Here is a 16,871-nt window from a genome sequence, read left to right as displayed (position 1 = left end):
TAGTCTGTCACCTGATTCTATGCCTTTGACAAGCCTTCCATAACATGCTAGGGCAGCAGTTGCTGAGAGACTGATTTATCCTTCACTCGGTGCTGGTGGTGGAACCCAGCGCCTTGCACTTCCTGGGCAACCTGCTGATGCGGTCGAACAGCATCCTTAGCTGAGGACAAGGCTCAGTGGGTGAAACAACCTGACTAAGAAATCCCCAAGAGCCCCATGGTGGAAGGAGAAAGCCAATTCCTATACGCTATGCTGTGACTTACACACACACACACACACACACACACACACACACATGGGTCTGGAGTGTGCTTGCGAGCATTTCCTGCTCTTCCAAACCTCCTGCCCTACGGAACGTTTCCAGCAGCCACACTGGTGGTACAGGTACCAGACATGCACGGTATACAAACATTCAAGCAAAAGACTCATTATACATTAAATAAGTGGTTTTTTTTTTAATTAAAAAATGTATTTTAATCCCAGCACTGGGATGTGGAGGTGCACACCACATGGTGTCTCGCAACCATCTATAATGAGATCTGGTGCTCTCTTCTGGCATGCAGGCAGAACAGTGTATAGATAATAAATAAATCTTTAAAAATATATACACAACACGGGCCAAGGGTGACTGAAGCTCCCAGTAGCACGACCTCTTCGAAGCTTCTGACCTCTTAGGAGGGCAGTAGGGTGCAGAGCTCCCGGGATGCACCCAGGGCGAACGAGCCCTCAGCAGGCAAACACGGGAAGGCCGTGAGAACATTTTGTACGGCGTAGAACAGTCTGCGGCTTCCTTTCAGTTCCACGGAACCTGAAATCACAGGGTCCTTTAAGGGCGAAGCGGAGGCGTCACAAGCCCCGCCCCGGCGCCGCGATGGGAGGGGCTGTGCTGCACTGCGCGTGCGCTGCTCGCACGCGGTTCCGGGTCTGCTGGCCTGCGGACGGGCTGGAGCTAGGCTGGTTTAGGAAGTTGTTTCTGCCTCCCTTGGGTCCCCGAATAGCCTGCCTTGTCACATAGGGGTGACCAGGGAGCTGGCGGCGGGCTCAGGTGGGAAGTAGCAGCGCCAGGCATCGAACTCGCGCTCCGTGCTGGACGGGGCATCGCAGAGCCGAGATGACCCAGTCTTTGGTTTGCCCGGAGACCGTGAGCAGGTGAGACTCCTCCGGGAGTGTGAGCCCGGCGGGGACGGACGAACTGGGAGCTGAGCAGTGGAGGAGAGGCCAGGTGGCAGCTAGCTGGGGTCTGGACCTGCTGCCTGGAGCAGCCTAGGGGCGGAGCCAGGTGGTGGCGTTCCCCAGGCGGAGGGCGCGGTCTGACGGTGGCGCTCCTCTGCCTCGGGTCCCCTGGCTGGAGGTGGCAGAGGTCTTGGGGGTGGGGCTGGCGGACCTGGAGGATGACTCAAGGCCAGGAGATGCTCCTGTCAGAGGTCCCTCGCGCCGAGGCCTCTAACTCCGGTCCGGTCCTGCAGGGTCAGTTCCGTGCTCAATCGCAACAGCCGGCAATTTGGGAAGAAACACCTTTTTGACCAGAATGAAGAGACGTGCTGGAACTCTGACCAGGTGAGGCGCGTCCACGCCCCTCAGCCCCAACTGCGAAGCGGACTCAGGCAGGGGTGCTTCGAGAACCTTGGGGAGAAAGCGCAGCGTGCTCACACTCTCCCAAGACTTGAAGGATGAGCAGAACGCATTGTTAGGGCCCTAACCTTGTCATTACCGGGTGCTTTAGTTTACCCATCTGCTTCCAGGGCTCTTCCCAGTGGGTGTCGCTCGAGTTTCCTCAACGTGTTCACATCGCACAGCTGCAGGTGCAGTTCCAGGGTGGCTTTTCTAGTCGCCACAGCTGCCTGGAAGGTACTGGAAGCCTGGGAGAGGTGGGTGTCTGTAAAGGGCTCCCTGGATTCTCAGTCTGCCTTTGTCCGCTGCAGGTTCACAGGGTGAAGAGGCCCTCAGCAAGATCGCAGATTTCTACCCTGACGACACCAATGCCCTTCAGATATCCTGCTTGGCCCGCAGTGGGAGGGACCTGGCTTTCTAAAAGCCGTTGGATCTTTGGGAGTGATTGTAACAGGCACTGAGGAGGCTGAGGGAAAAAGCTCTAGAGTGCCAGAGCAGCCCTGCCCCAGGACCAGACTCTGTCTCTGGCCTCCGACACCTGAGTGGCAGCCATTGCACCGGGCTTTCGTGCTCTGAAGGTGGAAACAGGACAGTCGGGAGGGAGTTCAAGGTCACCTTCTACTACAGTTTGGGGTCAGCCTGGGCTACATGAGATCCTGTGACAAAACAAGATGGTGCTGTTGATTTCTTGCTGTGTGTGAGCTGCACCAGGAGTCTGCAGTGGCGTCTGAACTAGGAAGGTGGGGCCGGATGGGTCAGTGAGAAACCACCCATTTCCTTGACTGTAAAAAGTCACACCTTCTCAATCCCTCCTGTGAAGGTGGACAGGCTTAAGTTGACTTTTGAGGACACCACCGACTTTTTTGGCCGCGTGGTCATCTACCACCTGCGGGTGCTGGGTGAGAAGGCCGAGTGAGACGGACAGGCGGCGGCCACTTCCTCCAGGGTGCCCCCCCCCCCCCGGGAGGCGCCCAGAAGCCCTTCAAGTTCTGTACAGATTTATTGGTTCCTGTTGGGGAGGGCCCTGTCCCTCCCCCCCACTGTCCAGCAACTGCCTTTCAAGTCAGTTGTGGGCTGACTGGTTTGTCCCTGAGTGCCCGAGTTCCCAGCAGGCCGTCTTCACTCGGGGTCGGCAGGCCCCAGGGTACTCTGGAACAGTTTGAGGATGTGGCTCTCCATCACGTGTTGCACTGTGGGAGGAGGGGAGGGGTGTAGGGGGGAGTGACACCGGAGAGGCTGTTCAGCCTCCAGTGTATAAAGGGAGGCTCAGGAGGCCGCTCAGCCCTCGCCTGGAGGCCGGGGCCCTTTGCTCGGCTGGGCTGGTTACTCTAAGATTGGTTGCTTTAAGGCGACGCCTGCCTGACTCCCCTCTACTTGCCACTTCTACTCATCCTCCTCCTCATAGCTCCCCAGCCTTCAAAACCAGGAGTCCAAATAAAACCTTTTTTTTTTTGGTAAATAATCCACCCTATGTCTGGTATTCTGTTATAGCAACAAGAAACATAGAAGGCTGGGGTGGCCTCTGTGAAGTATTCCGCCCCTAGCACCTTAAGACAAGTCATCCCCTGGAGCGGATGACTGAGATCCACACCCTCCCTGGGGCTGGGGATATATACATCTCTGCGTGTCTGTGTGTCCCCCAGAGTGGCTTCCATCCTTGTCATGCGGAGTGTCTCTACCTCAGCCTAAGAGCCAGGATGAGGAGGTGCCTGGGTCTACCTGGGTACCAAGGGCCATGTCACTACTAGCATCTGGCACCCCCTGGAAAGATCCTGTGTGCCCCTCTGTGGCCACCCCACCCTCAACCCACTCCAGGATCTCAAGCCCACCTTTGCGGTATCCCAGGGCCACGGCGAGGTCCATCGGGGTGTAGCCGGAGTCAGCCTCTGTGGTGAGGTCAGCGCCCCGGGCTGTGGAGAGGAATGGACGCTGGGCATGGTGCTCCATCTGCCCACAGCACGGCTTGAGGACTGAGGGCTGAAGGGACAGCTCCAGGTCTGTCCTTCGTCCACGTGACCCTGCGCAGTGGCCACACCTCAACACCCTACCACCCAAAGAACACGGTTTAGAGTCTGGGGCGTGGGGGGTTCAACGTGACTGACTGGATCCAACACAAAGATCCTCCCAGTGCTCTGCCTCCACCTGTCTCCGGAGTCCGGGAGTCCCACAGGGCCCGTGGGCTTCCACTCACCCAGTAAGGCCTCCACACACTTCACATGGTTCCCACGCACAGCATAGAGCAGCGGCGTGCCCCCATTCTGTGGGATAAGATCATGTGAAAAACCAATGAATGGTTAAGTCTCAGCGCCCCGTCCCCGCCCTCTGGCTGCCAACTCACACCTCCTTCCTACCGCACAGGCCACCTTCTGTCCCGTGTCTCTGTAGATGCCCCTTCTTCCAGGAAGCCCCCCCTGACTTCTCAGCTGCCTGGAAGTCTTGTCACTGCAGCTCTGCCCATTCTCTTTCTGTATCTATCTCCTAGACACTGGGGACAGTTGTGATCCCAGAACCCAGGGCAGGCCTGGCACCTTGCAGGGACTGCATCCACCAGGAGGCTACGACGGATCCAGGGTGGCGGTGCCTCACCCAGTCGTAGATGTTAATGTCCACGTCGCGTTCCAGCAGCAGCCTCACGATGTCCGTGTAACCACCCATGCTGGCAAGCGACAGGGCGCTCTCCCGCTCCTTGGCCAGGATGTGGGGGTCAGCACCCTGGGAGAGCAGAGAAGGTAGAAGCGATGGGACCCCTGATATCCCAGGGTCCCCAAGTAGGGCAGCCCACCTCCAGGGCAGCAGCTTCAGAAGCTGAGACCCCGGCCTGTCCTTGCTCCCCCAGAACGCACCCAGTCTAGCAGGAAGCGAACTGTCTCGATTTCTCCAAAGGCGGAGGCCCAGATGAGGGGGGTGAAGCCACGCTCATCTGGCTTGTTGATCAGGTTGTCTCCTGACAAACGGGAGGGATATGGAATGGGGACGCTCTCATGAGTGGGGCGGGCAGGGTTTGGGGTCACAGGAGGGGAACAGTACACAAAGCAGACAACACACACGAGCCACTTTCATGCACAAGTAGGGGTACCAGACAGGCACTTGCATACCAGCACACACAGGACACCAGCACACACAGGACACCAGCACATACAGGACAGGACACCAGCACACACAGGACAGGACACCAGCACACACAGGACACCAGCACACACAGGACAGGACACCAGCACACACAGGACACCAGCACATACAGGACAGGACACCAGCACACACAGGACACCAGCACACACAGGACACCAGCACACACAGGACACCAGCACACACAGGACGCCAGCACACACAGGACGCCAGCACACACAGGACACCAGCACACAGAGGACACCAGCACACACAGGACACCAGCACACACAGGACAGGACACCAGCACACACAGGACACCAGCACACACAGGACAGGACACCAGCACACACAGGACACCAGCACACACAGGACAGGACACCAGCACACACAGGACGCCAGCACACACAGGACAGGACACCAGCACACACAGGACGCCAGCACACACAGGACAGGACACCAGCACACACAGGACAGGACACCAGCACACACAGGACAGGACACCAGTACACACAGGACAGGACGCCAGCACACACAGGACAGGACGCCAGCACACACAGGACAGGACACCAGCACACACAGGGTGCCAGCACACACAGGACACGCACCCTTCCGCAGATGGTCCTTCAGTTGGCTCAGCTCCCCTTGGGCTGCAAGCTGGTGGATAGACAGGGCTGGGGACCAGAGATAGGCACAGTGTTCATCCACTCCATCCCCTCTCCTGGCCTCAGTTTACCCAGTTCAAAATTGACCCTTTCTTGGCTTTTTTGTTTTGTGTTTGAGATGGGATCTCATGTATCTGCAACCTGCTCCATTAGCAAACATTGCCTCAACTGCTGATGCTACTGAGTGCTGGGACAACAGGTGTGTGCTACTATTCTCAGTTTATAGGAGCTTGAGGTACGACTCAGGACTTTGTTCATGCTAGGTGAGCACACTACCTACTGAGCCTCAAGTACTCTACCAACTGAGCTACAAGCACTTTATCAACTGAGCCACAGGCACTCTACCAACTGAGCTACAAGTACTCTACCAACTGAGCTACAAGCACTCTATCAACTGAGCTACATTCCTCAGTCCCTTGTGGTTTCTCCCTCTCTCTCTTTGTAATAGGGTCTCCTATATCTAGGTTGGCCTCCAACTCAGTAAATAGCTAGGGATGACCTTGAACTTCTGACACCCCCCCACCTCCACCTCCCAAGTGCAGGGCCATGGGGTGCCATGCCAGGCTTATAAGGAACCCTCTAGCCCCACCCCACTTGAGTTCTACTCACAGTCCAGGGTGGCTGGCAGAGCTGAGACCTCATTGCCACGCTGCCGGTTTGTGAGGGTTGTGGAGTGCTTCAGGAAGCTTCCTGCAAGGAGAGGAAGGCCATTTCCCTGGTGTCAGTGCTTGTCCCCAGGATGTCCGGACAGACGCTGCAGACTCTGAGCTTAAGACCGCCCCTCTGATGCCTACCTGCACACCCACATTCACACACAGATATTGTTTTTAAATTACCAGTATTATTAGCAGGCCCGGCTAGCAATCAATTAAGACACTGACACTTGTTATATTTTAAAATAGCCTCAGTTAACCTAAGGCAGGGCAGATATTAATCTTCTAAACTATTTCCCATAGTGGGGCAGGTATGTGACAACTGCCCCAACCCCATGCCATCTGCTTCTAATAACTTCTATCAAGCTACCTCCCATCCATAAGCCCAAACACTTGCTAATGTTCTTCATCTGGGCCAGATTCAACATCCACGCCTGCCATGTGCTTCTCCTCCAGCTAACCCATGGCGGCCTCCTCTCCTCTCCTCAGGGTCTCTCTCTCGCCTAAGCCAGGGAATCTTAGCCGCACCCCTATCTCCTTTGCCCTGCCCAGGTGGGATGGCTTTTTATTAATTAAAAGGTGAGTCACAGAGACAGCAAGCAGTAATTAGCATCAAAATACATTAGACCGTCCCCTAACACACAGGCAATAACAGTAAATTATATAATGTGTGTGTGTGTGTGTGTATGTGTGTGTGTGTGTGTGTGTGTGTGTGTGTGTGGGCGCACGCACGCTTGCTGGAGCTGGGTGGTAGTGGTGGCGGCGCACGCCTGTAATCCCAGCACTTGAGAGGCAGAGGCAGGCGGATCTTTGTGCGTTCAAGGCCAGCCTGGTCTACAAAGGGAGTTCCAGGACAGCTAGAGCTGTTATACAGAGAAACCCTTGTCTCGAAAACAACAACAGCAACAACAAAAGAGTGTTTGCTGGGGCAGGCGGCAATGGCGCATGCCTGTAATCCCAGCACATGGGGAGGCAGAAGCAAGTAGATCTCTGAGTTCAAGGCTGGCCTGGTCTATAGAGCAAGTTCCAGGGCTACACAGAGAAATCCTGTCTCAAAAATAAAATCAATTAATTAAAGCAAATAAAAACAAGAAGTAAAAAGGCTATAGAACAAACAGAGACAGGAGGGGAAATCACAAATTTAAGGCTAGCCTGGGTTACAGAGTGAGGCCCTGGCACAGAACAAAAAAGAAAAAAGCAGGCAGAGGGTGCAGACCAGCTGGACAGCGTATCCCTGGGGACTGGGAGTTTAATACTACAGAGATGGCTGGATTCCGGAAGAACACAGAAGTCATGTTGGCACAAGCTGGTGAGTGTGCCAGAGTTCACTAAATTGTACTGCAATCGTGTTCAAATAGTAAACGCTGTAGGTATTTTGCCACAGTAAAGAAATGTGCAAAATGGCTGAGCCACCCTCTGATCCCAGCAGTCGGGAAGTGGAGGCAGGCGCATCTCTGTGAATCTGAGGCCAGCCTGGTCTACATAGCGAGTTCCAGGACAGCCAAAAACTCTCAATACAGAGACCTTGTCTCAAAAGAAAAAGATATATTCACACACATATGCAAATATGTATGTACACACACACACCTACATGTGCAAATATGTATGTACACACACACACATACATGTGCGTGGTTAGGTAAAGAGATGGGCGTTAGAGCACTTCTTCTTTTCAGAGGACATGGGTTCGATTCCAAGCACCCACAGAATTTGCTTATAATCATTTTAACTCCAGCATATGTATATATGTGTGTGTATTTATATGTACACACACACACACACACACACACACACACCTGCCTGTTTCTGTTGCCATCGCATGGCCCCTGGCTGCTTGTCTATGCAACCCCAGCACTGGAGGGAGGAGCCAGGCAGAGCCCTAGAGCTAGTGTGCCTAGCTGGATCAGCATCAGGTTCCGTCAAAGCTCCTGCCTTGGACAGAAGGCAGAGACAGACTGTCCGCTGGTAAAGGTGCCTGCTGTTGGCCTGATGACCTGAGTCCTGCCAAGGACCCACGAGGTGAAAATCCTACACCTGCGCCATGGCACGTACACACACACACACACACACACACACACACACACACACACACACACGTGAGGTAGATAAATAAATGTAACATAAAAAATGAGGGGCTGCCAAGCCAGGATGGCTGTCAGAGCCTGAACGTCCCTGGCTTGACCTGCAGCATCAGTGTGGGAGTCCCCAACCCATTTCCAGAGACTTCGGCGCCCCCCTCCGGCTCCCTCAGGCACTGCGTCACATGGTGCACCTGCAGGCAGGCGAGAATACTCAAGCACAGAAAGCATGCTTAAATCCTTTCAAACTTTTTTTTTTTTGTTTAGACTTAGTTTATTCCCATGTCCTCTGAAAAGAATAAGTGCTCTAAACAGCTACGCTATTTACCTCCCCATCACCACCACCCTTCTTAAAGACAGGGTTTCTCTGTGGCCTTGGCGGTCCTGGAACTCCCTATATAAATCAGGCTGGTCTTGTACTCTCAAAAAACTGGGATTAAAGGTGCATGCCAACCATGCCTGGAAAACATACACACACACACACACACATACATATATGTGTGTGTGTATATATATGTACATATATGTGTGTGTATATATGAGAAACCCACATGTACCAGTGTGAGCACATACATACACCCTCAGGAACATGCATATCACACACACACACACACACACACACACACACACACACACACAGATGCTACAGTAATAATAGCCCCCAGGTATGTAAAGGGGGAAGAGCCATGAGGACAGAGACTTGACACGGAACTTGCCAGGCTCCCTCACCAGAGCCCAGAGCGGCCCTCACCCTGCAGTGAGGATGCACTGTCATCTGCTTCAGCACTCACAGCCTCGGGGGCGCAGGGGAACAGACTGAGGACGACAGTGTCTGAGCTATCTGGGGAGTCATCTCTGGGGTCCTCAGGATCCTCAGGGCCGGGAGCAGGGGACTGCTGGCTCGGGATGAGGTTCTCTGGAAGTTGAGTGGGCTCCATGGAGGAAGCTGGAGTGAAGAGATGACAGTAATTATCAAAGGCTCTTGCTCTCCCAAGATGGCTCAGCTGGTAAAGGTGCTTGTCAGCAAGCCAGGTAGCCTGAGTTTGATCCCAGGTGACCTCCACACCAGCTGCACAGCACGTTCCATCCCCCAAAACAAATGAGTAAATGCATTCTGATCAGGGGCCAGGGTTTGACTGGGTCGGGCACAGTGGTGCACACCTTTAGCCCCAGTGCTTGGATGCAGGCAGGCAGATCCCTTTGAGTTCAAGGCCAGGCTAGTCTACATAGAGAATTCCAGGACAGCCAAGGCTATGTTAGAGGGCCCCTATACGCTGTGCTGTGACTTACACACACACACACACACACACACACACACACACACACACGGCATAGTCTGGGTACTCAGTCTTCTATGATGAAAATGGGAAAGCTGGGGCGTCACATAATTACCATTGCTAAGAAATTAACACCAGAACCCAAGGGACTTGCACCAGGTAATAAAACCGGGGTTTGGGCAGCGGTCTGTGTTTCGACCCCCTCATTTACAAGCTTTGAAAACCTGGTCTATGACTAAGCTGAGCCTCTGTTTCCTCCTTAATCAGGTGAAGATGTGAGGCCTCAGAGAGGTCACGTCAGGAAACAGCAAAGCGAGACGCTAACACCGAATTTATCAATGTCCCTCTGTGGTCAGGTCGAGGTCCCCCAAAATGACTTGGGGATTCAACAAAAAGAGGAGACTGGTTGGTCCACTCACCTCCCTCCAGCTTCCTCCGTCCCCCCACACTGCAAGCCTGGGTTTGCCAAAACTCGGGAAGCTCTATTCACAAACTTTTCTGGTCCAGTGGATCTGGTAAGGAGCAAAGCAGGTGACCGGACGCTCAGCGCCCTAGCTTCCTCCGCTAGGACACAGAGCAGCAACTTAATACGCGACGAACACTCCGACGGCAAGAACTCCTCCACTGCGCTTGCGCACCCCTGCAAAAGTGGCCCCCAAAAAATCCGAAGCGGCTTCTAGCCCTTTAAGACCGGAGGGCGGAGCATGGCTTCCGCGGAGGCCAATAAAGCGGGGGCGCATGCGCACACTATCTCCAGCGTAGGGCTGACAGCCGCAGACGCCCGGAGGATGTCACTGCGCATGCGCCATCCCATCCCGCGCACCGCCCCCACTGTGTCCTCCAATTGGATCCACTTACGGGTGGGAGGGCGGAGCTTATCGAATTTAAAGGGACAGAGCACTATTGGCGCCTCCTTATTTTAACAATTTTCCCGCCCTGGTTCCAGAGGGTTATCAGCAGGGAGTCCCCGAGCACCAGGCACTCTCTACCCTCCCCACACGCGTGGCTGGGATTGCCGCCTTCCCCGCCATCTCCTGTCTGAATGTAACCCGGCGCGATGGAGGAGACAGCGCTCCGGACACCAGAACTGGATGCTTGCGACGGCCTGTTTCAACCCGGAAAGTTTAAGTAGACGCCCCAGCCTCTAGACTTCCTGTTCCGGTTTTGGGGCTCTTTTTTTTTTTTTTTTTTTTCTGGCCGTCTTCGCTATGGAAGAACCTGAACTGCAGCTGAAGGGAAAGAAAGGTGTTGCGGGACCGTGGGAGGCGTTCAGGGGTCGGGACCTGGAGAGGGCAGAGCGGGAAGATACGCGACAGAACGAGCCGCCTCCTGGCCTGCGGGGGCTCGGCGGAAAAGGGGGGCCGGTGTCTCCCCCGGTGGGGGGTGATGTGACAGCCGTGTAGAGGTGATGCGGGCCAGGGAAAGCCTCTCTCTCTCTCGGGGCCTCTTAGATAAGGTCTTAGTATGTAGCCCTGCTTCCAGAGAGCTGGAATTAAAAGCGCGCCCCACTCTGCTCATTGTTACTGGGGTTTTTTGTTTTGTTTTGTTTTGCGAGTGAGCACGTAAACGAACGTGCCGGCTTGGTGGCGCAATGCTCTGATTCTCTCTACGCAAGAAGCAAGAAGCGGGATCACAGATAGTGAGGATCAGTCTTAAGAGAAAGGCTGGGGCTGTAGCTCAGTCGTGATCACTTTGCCCAGCATGTTCACGGCTTTGGGTTTGATCCCTCGACACTGCTAAATAAAGACGCGATAAAGTAGGATTATTTTCTTTGGCCGGTGGGAGCCTTGGGTAGTAAAGAAAGGCGGGGCCTACGTCATCTGTGCCTTGGGAGTTGGCGCCATCTGCCGCCCGTAGCTGCGACTGTAAGTCAGAGAGCTGGTGTGGTACAGGCATGAGGGTTAGACAAAGGGCATTGGAAGCAACAGGATCTTTCATGGATGTGCCAGGTAGGATGGAGACTTGATTGACTGGCAGAGCCTTTGGTCTGAGGCCAGCCTGGGATGATAGTTTGTGTGCAATTGACTTGTGGGAAAAGGAAACCGGTGGGCTTAACAGGAACGTGGGTGGATTCTGCAGAGGGCTGTCTCTGCAGGCCTCCTGCTAGGACAGGGCTTGTGATGAGGTATACCTCAGAGTCGCTCCAACCACAGCCACCCCATTCCCATATCAGAGGAGAGGGCACACAGGACATGGACTTTAGGCATCTTTGGGCTCTGTGGTCATCTTCTGGTCAGCTGGGCATGGTGGTGTGGGCTTCCATGCCCAGCCCTGGGAGGCTGTGAGTTAAGGACAGCTTGGCCTACACAGTGTATTACAGCGAGAATCCACAGCTACTCGGTTCTAGTGTGATGTCCCATACTGGTCTCTAGTATGAGGTTATAAAGGAAGTGGAGGGGGAGTGTCTCTGGCCATAGTACTGCCCACCAGTGTCCCCTGAAAGTGGGTTTGGGGAGAAAAGGCTGTGAGTTTAGCATGTGCTAATGTCCCCTTGAATTGGCCCTGCTGTTACTGTCTCTAGCTGTGCCTGGGCTTACAGGTGACAGTTACAGGGGTGCGCCCTGGCAGCTCTTCTCTCCTCTGCTTGGACTCAAAGATGGAACAGTCAAGAGTCTAGTGTGGGCTGGGGCTGAGTGACAGAGTGCTTGCCTAGCATGCATGAAACTGGGTCACATGCCCAGCCCCACATAAATGAGGTATGGTGTCACACATCTGTAATCCCGGCACCCAGGAGGGCAAGGCATGAGGATTGAGAGGTCACAGTTATCCTTGGTTAGAGAAAGCTCAAACCTGGCCTGGGCTACATGAGACCTTATCTTTTTTGTTTGTTTGTTTTTGGTTTTTTGAGACAGGGTCTCTCTGTGTAGCCTTGGCTGTCCTGGACTCGCTTTGTAGACCAGGCTGGCCTCAGACTCACGGTGATCCACCTGCCTCTGCCTCTGCCTCCCGAGTGCTGGGATTAAAGACATGCGCCACCACACCTGGCTGAGACCCTATCTTTAAAAGAAATATTAAAACAAAAAACAAAAAAACAAAAAAAAACCTAGAGAGCTGTCGCAGTGTTAAGAGCCATTAGTGATCTTACAAATGAATGGAGCTTGGTTCCAGTGTCAGCATTGTATAGGTCATAGCCTCCTGCAACTCTGGCTCCTCTGACCTCCACTGGCACTGCACATACACTCTGATGCACTTAATTTGAAATAAAATAAATATAAGGGTCTAATACTTGTCCCTTATCCCCACCCCCACCGTGTCAAACCCAGTCACAGACAAGTTCACTGAGAGCGTCTATGTCCTGGCCAACGAGCCATCAGTGGCCCTGTACCGGCTACAGGAACATGTGCGCCGCTCGCTGCCAGAGCTGGCCCAGCACAAGGTGAGTTCTGCCAGCCCTGTGGAGGATCTCCCCCCAGGTCTTCTCACAGCCCCTGAGCAGGAGTGGGGTGCTGCATGTGGAGGGGCTGACGTCAAAGCAGAGCTCCGGGTGAGGTGGCCTGTGGGGACAGCCCTCAGGTGGCTTCTGAAGGAGACAGATGGTTTATGTTGGTGACTAGCAAGGTGAGTGAAGAGCCCAGGGAAGGGTGGGCCAGGCAGAAGGAGTAGCCAGTGTAGAGGTCGGGAGGGAGAGGGCTGCAGGGGTGGTCTAAGCAAGGAGTAAGGAGGCCCCAACCAAGACATCTAGGGGAGGGTGGGGAACCTGGTGGGGGGGTAGGGGGGACTGGGGAGATCTGTCATATGTTGCCGGCTTCCATAGACCTTCGCTCCTAACGGCCCCCCACAACCCTGCAGGCTGATATGCAAAGGTGGGAGGAGCAGAGCCAGGGTGCCATATACACCGTGGAGTACGCCTGCAGGTGAGATGCCCACCACAGCCCTCACACAGGACAGAGTGGCACAGACTCCCAGTCCCCGCCCCCCACAGCAGCACAGCCGTGACAGCCGTGTTGGGTCCCCTGCAGTTGTCCTTGGGGGCCTGGGGACTTGACTGCTTGCCTCTGGCTACGGTGATGGATAAGGTGCCTGCTGTACAGATCCACCTGTAGCACCCATGCTGGCAGTTGATGTGCACCTGTAGTCCCAGCTCTGAGGAGGTGGAGGCAGGGGCATGCCTGGAGCTCTCCTGGATAGCTAGTCCCATCGGTCAGGACCTAGTTCTTGTCTCAAATTAGGGGCTAGGGCTCAGCTGATAGAATGCTGTCCTGAACAATCTGGTGACAATTGATGGACATGCCCAGCGCTGGCCTCTGGCTTCTACACACATGCCTTGCAGGTGCCCACACACATGCAAACACCCACGAACACGTACTCACACACACGCCACATAGATACAAAGCTTCAGCTGAGCAGTGGCACAGAGCCTTAGGCCAGAGCGCAGCCAAGGAGGGTGAGAGCTGCCTGCTGCCTAGGGCTGTGCCCTGCAGTGCGGAGCCCAGGCAGCGGGTGCTGCACCTGCCAACCACTGCCTGTTCTGCTGTTTCTGAGTTCTGTGTGCCCCAGGTGATGACCTTGAATACCCAGACTTACACAGTGCTCCTGCCTCAACCTGCCAAGGAGCTGAGACCATTGTTCACACGATCTCGCTTACACAAGAGGTGTGTGTGTCTGTGACTGTGTATGAGTGTGTATGTATGTGTGCGTGTGAACGTGAGTGTGTGGAAGGGTGTTGGTATGTTAGAGTGGGTGTGTGAAAGTATATGTGAGTGTGTGTTCATGTGTCTGTGTGTGAGAATGTGTGAATGTGTGTGTGTCTGTGAGTGTTTATGAGTGTGAGTTTGTGTGAATGTGTGTATAAGCACACACGTGTCATGGCGCGTGTGTGCAGGTCAGATGACAACTCACAAGAATCAGTTCTCTCCTTCCACTGTATGAATCCCAGGCTTTGAGCTCAGGCCTCTAGCCTTGGTGGCCTTTGCCCCTTGACCTTACCTTTGCCCCTTGACCTCACCTTTGCCCCCTCCTGTTCTCTTCATCGAGGTCCTTCTCTGTCCAGGTCCTGGGAGCCTGTATTTGACTCTGTGAGTGTGGCCTTGCGTCCCTTGTGCCCATCGGGCTTTGTCCCAGAGCCTAAGCCTGTGGAGCCCATAGCACTCCATTTTTCTCTCCGCCGAGCTTTTTTGTTTGCTTGTTTGTTTTGTTTTTGTCTTTGTCTTTGAAACAGGGTCTCACTATGTGGCCCTCCCTGCCTGTCATGGAACTTACTCTGTCTACCAGGCTGGCCTCAAACTCAGAGATCCTCTTGCCTCTGCCTCCCAAGTGCTGGGGTTGAAGGAGTGTGCCCCACGCCTGCCTCTTCTCTGTACTCTTAGGCTGAGGCAGAAGGTCAGCTCTCCTTCTGAGCCGCAGCCCCATGTCCAGCCCTACTGTCTGGTCTGGGCACACTCACTCACCCCGGCATCTCCTGCCTTTTCAAGCACTTAAGTCTTGCTTAAAGTGCAGATTCAAACAGCTGGTTGCTTTTAATCCACACACCCTTGATTGTCTGAGCCTCTCACAGGCTTCTAATAAGGATTTGATCCCCTCATTTGCACAATTCTGGGGGCGGCTCTAGACATAAGAGTAATAAACCCCTTAACACAGCTCGCCTCTGCTGCTTACAAGATGGAGTGGCGTGGGGTGGGGTAAAGGGGCCTGATAGCCTGTGTACATTCGCCAGAACTGATCCTGCAGCCTCCTCCAACCTCCACAGGACAGCGCCGCAGATGCGTCCCCTCCATAAATGTCGTGGTTGGTGTAGTTGTTGAAGGGCTGTGTGTAATTTTGAGTCAGAGTCTTAGTGTACAACCCGTGCTGGCTCCAGATTCGGGCATCTTCCGCCCTCCTTCCGCCTCCCAGTCCTGGGAAAGCAGGCAAGCACAGCCGTGCTATACTTCAAACCAGAAAACCAGCTACGCAGGCAGCCGCCTCATAAGCACCACACAGCTGCTGGGCCAGGAGCCGGCTTCCCCTGAGCAGGGTGGAAGTGTCTCTCAGGCGACAGACTGGACAGACTGTTTTCTTTACAGACATGAAACCTCTTTTTTTTTTTTAATTTTGTTTGTTTTTATTTTTTGAGACAAGGTTTCTTTATGTTATCTTAGCCATCTTAGACTCACTTTGTAGACCAGGCTGGCCTCAAACTCACAGTGATCCGCCTGCCTTTGCGTCCCAAGTGCTGGGATTAAAGGCGTGCGCCACCATGCCCGGCTTGAAGCCTCTTTTTAATTATTAGTAGTTACAGTGTTGAAAGTCTGAGCGCACCTCCCCAGCCCCGAACTGAGGGGTCCTAGGCTGCTGCTGTGGCCATGGTGGGGACATAGCTGGCCGCCCTGAGGCTGATCCTCGCTCCCTTCTGTTTCAGTGCTGTGAAGAGCCTGGTGGACAGCAGCGTGTACTTCCGCAGCGTGGAAGGCCTGCTCAAGCAAGCCATCAGTATCCGGGACCACATGAACACCAGCGCCCAGGGCCACAGGTAGCCCTGGCCACTGCCCTCACCCCAGCCCTTGTCACCACCAGCTGTATAGGAACGCAGTGGTGCCAAGCTCACAGGGACAGTGACTGAGAGACACAGATCAGAGGAAGTGTGGGTGACAAGGAGCAGCCTTCTGGCATCCCCGTCAGTGTGACCAGAGCAAGGGCCCTGAGGCTGGCACTCTGGCCCGTAGGAGGAGCAAGAGGAGTGATTTAGTGGGAAGCTGAGGTTGGGTGGGGAGCTGGGCTCTCCCCTGCACCGCTGGGATTTCTCCGGCTGAGGCCCAGGACACTGAAAAGCACCTGCGGTCCCCGCCTCTTTTGTGTTGGCTTTAACTCAATAAACACAGCTGACCTGTACGAGCCTCCGCCAGCCTTTGATCTGGGCTTCCCCAACTGCGGCCTGTGGCTGGAAGGGGAGGAACTGCAGTCCAGAGTGCTACAGACCCCTCCCCCTCAGCCCTCAGCCCACCCAGGCAGTCTGGCCTGGCCTCGGAAGAGAGTGCTGGCCTCACCCTGACAGTAGACCCAAGAGCTCAGGCCATGGGTCCTGGTGACCAGGCTGTGACTCCAACATCTCGGCAGCTCAGCTGAGCAGCCTCCTAGCCTGTGGCATCAGGCTCATGCAGTCCGCATGTTTTGTTCCAGCCAGGAAAACCCGTCCCCTCCTTCCTTGGCCTGACTCTGACCCCTGAAGGCCCAGGGCCACCGGCTTTCCCAGGTCAGTGCAGAAGCCACCACTCTGCTGAACTAACCCACATCTGTGTCCCTGCAGGGACCTGCTGTCTAACTGTTGGGTTCCCTGCTCTTCTGGGATGGTTCCCCGAGGGATTGGCTTGCAGGGTCTCACTCAGTTGCTGTGGTTCCGACCTCTGTCGCCTCATCTTCTTCCCCTAGGCTGAGGCCTGCTGCCCACTGTGCCCAACCACGCACCTGCCGTGTGACCTCGAGGCTGCACCCTCACTGCTCTGGGCTTCAGCTTTTTCCTCACATAAACATGGCTCATCCAGCTGAGGCCATGTGCTCAGTGATGGC

At 54.7% G+C, this 16,871-nt stretch overlaps 3 protein-coding genes across 10 annotated transcripts; 2 read left to right on the top strand and 1 right to left on the bottom strand.

Moving 5' to 3' along the window:
* Window positions 1–455: 455 nt before the first annotated feature.
* On the top strand, window positions 456–3,077 carry NR2C2AP (nuclear receptor 2C2 associated protein). 3 transcript variants are annotated; one of them, XM_084759071.1, is made up of 5 exons: window positions 456–1,149; window positions 1,467–1,557; window positions 1,743–1,802; window positions 1,923–1,990; window positions 2,410–3,077. In XM_084759071.1, the coding sequence occupies exons 1-5, from the start codon at window positions 1,112–1,114 to the stop codon at window positions 2,525–2,527; spliced, it is 375 nt and encodes a 124-aa protein (XP_084615197.1). In that variant the 5' UTR covers window positions 456–1,111; the 3' UTR covers window positions 2,528–3,077. The 3 variants fall into 3 exon arrangements, with proteins under 3 accessions (XP_084615197.1, XP_084615195.1, XP_084615196.1); XM_084759069.1 differs by having other exon boundaries at window positions 457–1,149; window positions 1,743–1,848; window positions 1,903–1,990; XM_084759070.1 differs by having other exon boundaries at window positions 463–1,149; window positions 1,743–1,848; window positions 1,923–1,991; window positions 2,409–3,077.
* RFXANK (regulatory factor X associated ankyrin containing protein) lies at window positions 1,780–10,112 on the bottom strand. Of its 4 annotated transcripts, none has more exons than XM_084759067.1 (9): window positions 9,809–10,111; window positions 8,864–9,058; window positions 5,991–6,071; window positions 5,325–5,390; window positions 4,455–4,555; window positions 4,198–4,323; window positions 3,803–3,869; window positions 3,441–3,521; window positions 1,780–1,916 (listed from the first exon to the last, which is right to left on the bottom strand). In XM_084759067.1, the coding sequence occupies exons 2-9, from the start codon at window positions 9,048–9,050 to the stop codon at window positions 1,825–1,827; spliced, it is 801 nt and encodes a 266-aa protein (XP_084615193.1). In that variant the 5' UTR covers window positions 9,051–9,058; window positions 9,809–10,111; the 3' UTR covers window positions 1,780–1,824. The 4 variants fall into 4 exon arrangements, 2 of the variants coding, with proteins under 2 accessions (XP_084615193.1, XP_084615194.1); XR_014774946.1 differs by having other exon boundaries at window positions 1,885–1,916; window positions 4,140–4,323; window positions 9,809–10,112; XR_014774947.1 differs by lacking the exon at window positions 1,780–1,916 and adding an exon at window positions 2,597–2,801 and having other exon boundaries at window positions 4,140–4,323.
* Window positions 10,113–10,295: 183 nt separating this feature from the next.
* On the top strand, window positions 10,296–16,850 carry BORCS8 (BLOC-1 related complex subunit 8). 3 transcript variants are annotated; one of them, XM_084759073.1, is made up of 6 exons: window positions 10,296–10,634; window positions 12,653–12,765; window positions 13,179–13,243; window positions 15,727–15,837; window positions 16,485–16,557; window positions 16,734–16,850. In XM_084759073.1, exons 1-5 carry the CDS (start codon window positions 10,598–10,600, stop codon window positions 16,516–16,518), a joined length of 360 nt encoding a protein of 119 aa, XP_084615199.1. In that variant the 5' UTR covers window positions 10,296–10,597; the 3' UTR covers window positions 16,519–16,557; window positions 16,734–16,850. The 3 variants fall into 3 exon arrangements, with proteins under 3 accessions (XP_084615199.1, XP_084615200.1, XP_084615198.1); XM_084759072.1 differs by lacking the exon at window positions 10,296–10,634 and adding an exon at window positions 10,790–11,338; XM_084759074.1 differs by lacking the exons at window positions 16,485–16,557; window positions 16,734–16,850 and having other exon boundaries at window positions 10,300–10,634; window positions 15,727–16,196.
* The last annotated feature ends 21 nt before the right edge of the window (window positions 16,851–16,871 follow it).

The sequence above is a fragment of the Acomys minous genome (genome assembly GCF_964271855.1).
Source record: "Acomys minous genome assembly, chromosome: 15".
Classification (NCBI taxonomy): domain Eukaryota; kingdom Metazoa; phylum Chordata; class Mammalia; order Rodentia; family Muridae; genus Acomys; species Acomys minous.
Note: the sequence above shows the minus strand (reverse complement) of the source record. Positions and strands in the feature narration are given on the sequence as shown.